Source organism: Chrysemys picta, chromosome 2 (genome assembly GCF_011386835.1).
Source record: "Chrysemys picta bellii isolate R12L10 chromosome 2, ASM1138683v2, whole genome shotgun sequence".
In the NCBI taxonomy this organism is placed as follows: domain Eukaryota; kingdom Metazoa; phylum Chordata; order Testudines; family Emydidae; genus Chrysemys; species Chrysemys picta.
The window spans coordinates 156,870,423-156,878,265 of record NC_088792.1 but is presented as its reverse complement, the minus strand read 5'-3'; the positions used below and the strand labels follow the sequence as shown (position 1 = coordinate 156,878,265).

Here is a 7,843-nt window from a genome sequence, read left to right as displayed (position 1 = left end):
GTTTTGGCCAATCAGAGCTCTAAGAGCGAGGGGGCTTGAGACGGGCAGGGCGTCACTCGTGATGTCCAAACAGCATGAAAAATTACTCCTTAGACTTCTGATTGGCTAGCGTGTGTCACGTGAGGTTGGACTGGCCGTTTAATGGGCTGTATTTCAAAAACTAATACGCTATCCAATCGCGTCGAAGCTGTGTTTCCTGCGTGCTGCCGGGACTCGCCGCAGGCAAAATAGTCCTGTCCCTCGCAGAGGTTCTCAGAGATTATCTGAGCCACTAAAGCTGCCGGAGGTGGCCTTCTTCCTACCACCCCACTGGTTTGGATGGCATGTGCGCAGGTTGATGTGGCTAGGAGGGAGGGCGGCTCTCGGTGCGGGGCGGGTTGACCTTGCGGAGGAATACGCATGTGCAGGGCTTGGAATGAGTTTGAATGAAGAGGCGGGTCCAGCCCATCAGCCGTAGTTTTCCCCTCGGTCGGATCGTCCAGGATTCGGGAACCGCTGTGGGTGAGGTGGGGGATATGAGAGGGGGGCGGGTGCTGGGGGGATCGAGGGAGGGAGGGGGAAATGAGCGAGGGTGGGGGTAGAGGGGGGGATATGGGGGGTAGAGGGGGATAGAGGGAAGGGGAAATGAGCGAGGGTGGGGGGTAGAGGGGGATATGGGGGGTAGAGGGGGAGGGGCGTATGAGAGAGGAGGGGGTATTGTAGAAATTGAGAAAATGTCCATGGAAACAACTGGATCTATAAGCGGGGGGGGGGGGGTTGTTTGATAGACCCTTGGGCACTGCGGCTCTTCTCCGCTGCCCCTCCCGGAGCCGTCTCGCCTTCCCCCGCAGGGCCTTTTTGTCAGCTGCTGCTACACCCTCCAGTGACACCATTGAGAACCAGTGCAGTCTAGTTGCCTTTCTCTTTGCGGCCCCCACTGCACCTCCTTTGGGTGGGGGGAGGAACGTGCACAGCAGGTGTGAAGCTTCTAGCGTGCCTGTCCAACAAACGTTCCCCTCGCCTCTTTTCTACCCATCCCCGTCACCTTCCGTTTCTTTGTTGCGCAGTCATAGGCCAGACACCTCCTGTACCCCCCAAAGCTTCCAATCTAACTTCAGATGTTAGCACAACAAAGGGGACAATAAAACAATTAGAAGTAGGTACGTGGAAGGAAGGACGGGATTGTGTGGTTGTCAAGCAAACCCACGTGCACAGCATGGTACAGCAGGCTTTTTTTCTTTAAAAGCATCTGTTATTTTTAAAGTAGCGACCTACCCTTAATACTCGGTAATCTCGGCTTTTCCCCTACATTACTTATGCCATGTACCAAAGCAGTCTTCCGCTTTTCAAAGTGGGAGGGGCTGCTTTGATAATGAAGGGCGGTAACATTATTTAGTTTGCAATGTTCTTGTAATAATAGTCAGTCACATTGTGACATAGCTTAATTAAGCATTGTTGTGATGCTATAGACTTGTGCTATACTGGGCTTGATTTTGGGTTGTTTGTTTATTTTATTGTTCTGTTTAACTTGACACTATCTTGGGTGGTAAAATGTTTTCTTTTTATTTAAATAAGCAAACTGATTTGTCCTGTTATGCTTTAGATGAACATTATCTCAGAAGTTGGAGATTTCCCAAATGAATGTGCTAGCTGGTACTCACTTTCTTGTTTGTGTGGTGTTGTCAATATCTGCCAAAAGATAATTCAGATTCTAGACTGTGCAGTGCAAGTTTTAGTAGTGCAGCCCTTTTACAATGTATGACTGGTTGAACTCCCAATAGATCTTGAAGTCAGTGGGAGTTGTGGGTGCTCTGCACTTCTGTAAAATCAGACCAAACTACAGACTTAAGTTAACTTTAGGCATTCACTTTTTGAAAGTCTTGGCCAAGTGTATGTTTGAATGCTTACTTGTGTATGTGTGGGAGAAGACATTTAACTCTCAATCATACATTGAAATAAATGCATCTAGTATTCAGTGTGTGATAAGTGCCACAAATTAAGCTTCAGAGCTTATCTATATCTATAGTTCTACACACTTAAGTCTAATTTTTATTTAAATGTGACAAAACTAAATGCAAGATCTGTGACTCGAGATTTCAAAGTCTCAAAAATATCTAAGTAGTGACATTTATATAAACCAGAACTCTACTGCACATTAAAATTGTCATTTTGTAGTATTAACACAAAAAACTATATGCACAAGGGGCAAGATTTAAAAAAGATTGGGAGGGGGCTTGAAATTTCTGACTTTGGTGATTTGGAAATCTCCACCCTAATATTGCATTAGCATAGTTTTTTGTGTGTATGTGTTTATTATAGACCTTCACATACTTCAGAATACTGTGCATATAATATCTGATATTTACAATAAACTTCAGAGCTAACATTTCATACTTGCCTCCATAGGAAGGACAGCTGCATCTTCTAACAACTTTACAATGTCTGCATGTTGTGGCTTTTACAAAAAAACATAAAAATGTTCTTACTGACAGAGCCGTGATTACAAGAGAACAACAAGACTGATTGTATTTTTTGGAAGCTCAGAATGCAGCACTGACTATGCGCAGACAATCTAGACAAATTATAAACACCGTTGCTGACGTCAAAGAAAATATGGAAGGAATTATTGAAGAAGATAGAGAGGTTTCTTCTATGCCTGTTTCAAAAGACAAGATTGTCAGAGTGGATGAATCAAAAAGCACAAAGGTTTCAGAAATGGAAAATTTAAATGGCAGGAGCCCCACAAATGTGCAGAAACCCAGAGTGAAATGCAATAAATATGTGGGGAGAAAATCATATCAGAATAGTAAGGATGATAGTAAACTGACAGTTAATGAAAGCCTTTCTGTTAAACAAACAGGAAACTTACTTGAACCTTCCTTGTCCTTTTTGACATTAGACAAACTGCAAAGTCCTTTTTCAGAAGGCAGACCTACATTTTTGGGTGCTGCAAGCTATCTGACACCAAACAAAAGTGAAGCAGATGTAAAACCGAATTGTGGAACATCGGAGAAACTAATGAAGAAACCTATTGATTTTGCTAGTGTAACAATAGCTGAATTTGGGATTACTCCAGAGTCTTTTACTGCTAAGCCATCTGTAGGTAAGGGTTGATAAGGTGACTCTAAAAATGAAAGTTTCAAAATATTGTGCTTCATATGTGAGTGAGAACACATCTGGTATCTTGCATAATTTACATTCCCTTAAATATTTAATGGTGGACATGAATCCATCTCCAGAAGATTTCAGGGCATTTGAGACCACTTTTAAATGAAAAATGCTCTTAAATTGGATTGAAATGTGGTGGGTGAAAGCTGTCAAGAGAACTTATTTGAAATCTGAGGTCTTAATTTATGATGAAATCCATCTATTTAAAAAATTTAAAACAAAACAAAGTTGTTATAAAAATCCCAAGATTGCTGACGTAGCTGGAAATACTGTTGAAATAGGCAACAGAATTGGCTTCTCACAGACCCAAAAGATTAAAATTTTTGAAGGTGCCTTCAAGTCTGACTGTTTATATTGCTGGATCTCACTTACAGCTCATCAAACCAAAATGATACTGTAATAGATAACAGCATTAGACACCCATAATGCAGATATGCTGAGTTCAATATAAAATATTGATATGACCATATAAAATGGCAAAATGATTTATTTTCTGAATGGTTTATCTGATTGGGTGGATGTCCGTTTCATTCACAGAGTAATAAGACATAATGGGCATTTCTGGTAATAACAGATACTGGTTTTATAAGCAGTGAGTTGGAAATAGTGCAGGAGAGAGAAATTGTGAGGAATTTGCCAACATTCACCGTACTTGGCATATAGAGTAATTTCCTATTAATCATATGTTTCCTTGGGTAGGGGGGAAATACTCTGACTTCCTAAAGCTGTGTTCAGCCAATATGAGATCATGGGAATAGGATCAGCTGGAGGGAAATTTTGCAAAAGTAACACAGGGAACTTTCTTCATCCCATGTGCTTTGTAGTCAAATTTTGATGTTTCTGTCAGTGGCACAGACTCATAAGTACAACCAAGTGTGCAATTTCACAATCAGTAGGTAGGGCTTCTTGAAATCCAAATTATGATCATTTTACACTGTGGTAAAGTAATGGTGATTATACCACAGCACAGCCTTTTATATATTTTAGCTACATTAACATTACAATTTTCCACTGTCTCTGTTTAAAGGCACAAAAGTGCAAAGCAGGATGTTAAACATGTTTAGTAACCTATCTAGGGACCGTCAATATGGTTCCCCCAGGGAAACAGTGTTAGGCCTCAGTTTGGGGATGTATGGGTTGTTGTGTCGTCGTCCCCCGCCCCCAATGTTAGAGAGCTGAGGGAGGGTAGTCTTTCATGGCATCATTCTCTCCCACTCTTAGTCCCAAACCCTGTGGAAATTCCAGCAGAACTTTCCATGAAAGCTTATGTTGATCATTGCAGCATTAACTTTCTATCCTCCTGGGTCTTGTACTCTGGAGAAGTGTTGAGTGTAAGAACGTTCATGTTGCCAAGGAAAGGGACACCAAGGATTGATTTGTGGAAGTTTTTCCTTAAAGCCTTTTTGTTTTTACTTTCTGTGAAGACCTTTTCTTGGTCTCCCTAACTTTCTGCATCGCAGTACTGTTTGCCAGATTCCTCTTTTGTATCCAGAGAGGAAACTGTTTTGTGCTTTCTGGAGAGAGAGGTTTCAAATGCTTGCTGTTTTATTTTTCCTTCTAATGAAGACAACATTGCAAATATAAAACTTTGTATAACACCTACATTTTTGTAATAGAAGCAATTTCCCTGCTATTTTAACAGACTTGTAAGTGTTCTCCTGAAGCTTCATTGTGTTTTTCTTCTTGCATTGTTTTCATTTCAGGGAAATACATGGCTTTAAAACTTAGGCGCAGATCTACAATTGGAGTACGGGGTTCCCCTGAAAATAATAGCCTTATTCGATACCTTGCCCAACAAAGGAGGAACAGAACCGAAGACCCTTTCACAAAGGTGGGAATTTTTTTCAGAGTTGTGCAATATGGCTAGTGGAGGAAATCAGTTTCAGATATTTCCCATCTTGAATGAATGTGACAATGTTCACCATTTCACTTTTATAGTCAAAAGCTTTTTCTAGTTTAGATTTTGAATAGGAAGAAAATCAGATTAAGGATATGTCTACACTACCGTCTTTGACCTATGTTAGGTTGACTTAGTCACCACAGTAATTACTGTGGTGGCTGATGTCCACAGTACCCACCTGTTGGTAGTCCGTGTCCTCACCAGGAGCGCCAACTGAAGAGGGACAGTGAGGGGGGCTGAGAACCAGAGCTCTCAGTTTGGAGCCCAGCTGCCCGTAGGGCTTCTCGCCTCCTACCGGGTAGCAGGGTGGGGAGGGAAGCCTCTTGGGGCTTCAGGCCTCTAGCGGGGAGATCCACACCTGGAGCTCAAGCTGGGAGCCAGGAGCTGGGCTTTCTTCTGAATGTGAGGGCTCCAGCAGAGCTGTGAAATTGACAAGCTAGCAAACAGCCGATGTAAGGCACACAGTGTCTATGCAGACACTGCATCGTCCTAACATGGAGGTGGAGTTATGTCGGTGTAGAAGGGCACTTACATTGGTGGGCGCAAGGCTGTAGTGTGTACACTGACATAATTAGGTTGTCGTAAACTGTCTTATGTCAAACTGAGTGTAGTGTAGACCAGGCCTAACCTGGACTGAAGGAAAGAGAAGGCAAGTCTGAAGGAAGAAAACAAAAATAGAAGTAACAATGGACTTACTTATGATACTTAACACTTTTCCTACTGAGAATTGTGGGGAGCTAAAGTTGATGCCAACTGCCTCCAATAGATGTATTTTAGTAACTCATATTATTATTTATTGAAAAAGAGTTAGCTTAAAAGAATGTGAAGGTAAAGCTACACTTCTAAAACTGTTAACACTCTCTTCATTCCTCCTTGTTCTCCCATACCCCACCCCAGGGTTTGCTAGCTATTTCCTTGTATATTTGTTGCTCAAGTAATGTTAATGAACCTCCTTTTAAAAAATCTTCGAGGAAAACGTTAGATGAGGGCTACTTAAAAACTTTGCTTTAGAACAGACTGAGGCTGTTTTTACAGCTTAATCTTTACAGCCCATTTGTTAAACTTCCTCAAAGTGTGTACATATGTTTGAGTTATTGGATTGAAAAATGTTGTTCTGTATTGGAATATTAAAACAAGTTTAAATACTGCAAAGGTTGAGAATAGATTGTAGAAACCTAAAGGTAAAAAATATTACAGTGATGTTGTAATTATCTCAAAACCAACATTACAAACCCAGGATATTCTGAATTAAGGTTACCTTTAGAATAAATCTGAACATGTTAAGGTATGAAGATGCACATATAAGTTGCCCAAAAAATCTCAACTCTGCCCTGCAATAACAGTAAAATTACGACAAAGGCATTTTAGTGGGTGTGGTCCAAATTATATTAGACTGACTTGAAAGAATCCTTCACTTTTTTTCCATATTTTTTCCTCTCCTAGTGTCACTACAGGGCTAGATGCCTTACGTGGGTGTTGTCATACCTTTATATTTTTGGTGTACATATAGCTCCTGAATTTCTTGGATTTGTAATGTTTGGTTTTTGCAATAATTACAAAGTATTAAGACTGTTCAAGGCATATTTTTAAAAATGCACAAATATTAAATTTCTTAATTAACTCAGTTTTTAATTACTTTTAACTCCTAGATGAAGTAATGGATCTTAAAGTCTCAGATAATTCATTCTGTATTTAAAGTGCTGTTAGTTTGGGAAAGGCAAATTTTTTTCATACATAAGAGGCTGGATTCCTGTTTTAAGCGCAAAACAAAACTCAGCCTTAATTATGGAGTCACAAACGTTTCTATAATTATGTACATATCTGTTAATATTCTGTAATATCACTTTAAGTTATAGTTGCTTTTTACGAATGTTCAGTTCATGCTTTTACATCATAAAGTGCCTGTGTGCATCATAAGGTTCTGACCATATTGAAGACCTGGGGTCCAGTGTTCATTTCACTGGACTATCACTCTAACATGTCACTGAAGTCAAATTTTTAACTGTCCATTTTTTCTTTCCTCTTCTTCTGAGGTATAACTGGAGGTTGATTTCTTATGGGGAATTTAATATTCAGGAGTTCTAGATGGTTTTTTGTTTTTATAAAATGTCAGCGTTGTATGTAGTTCTGTCTAAAATATAGAAAGATGCTGTTACTCATACAATTTAGTTTACATGAATGTGAATGGGGCGGGCAGAGGCAAACTGCTTTGGAGGGACAAGTGTAGGAGAGAGAGTCAAACTGTATTGTTGTGTAGTAGTATATTTGAGATTACTCCCTTTTCTACATTTTTCATCATAGAACTCAGGGACAGTATCCAAGTGAAACCCAAGGCCATTTTAAAATGCAATTATTTGTCTCTTTGATTAAGTTTGTGCCGTTGTGTTAACATACTTATTCCTCTTCAGCATTTGTAAGTTTCAACTTTTTAAAGAGCATAAATGGATTATTTTTTTCATGTCCTAGCAGGCCAGCCCTTTTAATCATCAAAATGTTGGCTCGTTAAAGGATAAAATATCTGCCTTCCAATCATCTTTTCAATCAGCGCAAGAGGACGAAGAGAGGGCTTGCTTTCCTGGGCTCTCGCAGGAGGAGAGAGTGTCCCAGGCAGCAGGTTATTGTAAGTAATCTATATCTGTAACCAAAAAATGTCAATAATGTTGATGGTAATTTAATTTTGGTCTGAATAGAAACCATAAATGATTGTTCTATTTTAATAACCCAGTTTCAAGATGACTCTTGAATCATGGTTTCACGGAATAAAAAGGTAAACTAACTGAAAGGTCCAGTGTGTTT

The 7,843-nt window shown here is 40.0% G+C and overlaps 1 protein-coding gene across 18 annotated transcripts in view; it reads left to right on the top strand.

Annotated features, from left to right (window-relative positions):
- The first annotated feature begins 21 nt into the window (after positions 1-21).
- The window catches only part of CDCA2 (cell division cycle associated 2), a 29,055-nt gene continuing 21,233 nt past the window's right edge, over positions 22-7,843 (top strand). For 2 of the 18 annotated variants that reach the window (XM_065584487.1, XM_065584483.1), the window contains exons 1-5: positions 195-501; positions 1,047-1,198; positions 2,386-3,082; positions 4,851-4,978; positions 7,517-7,667. In XM_065584487.1, coding sequence (XP_065440559.1) covers positions 2,539-3,082; positions 4,851-4,978; positions 7,517-7,667 — 823 coding nt within the window. In that variant the 5' untranslated portion in view covers positions 195-501; positions 1,047-1,198; positions 2,386-2,538. Of the gene's footprint in view, positions 502-1,046; positions 1,267-2,385; positions 3,083-4,850; positions 4,979-7,513; positions 7,668-7,843 lie in introns of those variants that run through there. The other 16 variants (XM_065584480.1, XM_005285173.5, XM_065584477.1 and 13 more) reach the window with 13 other exon arrangements.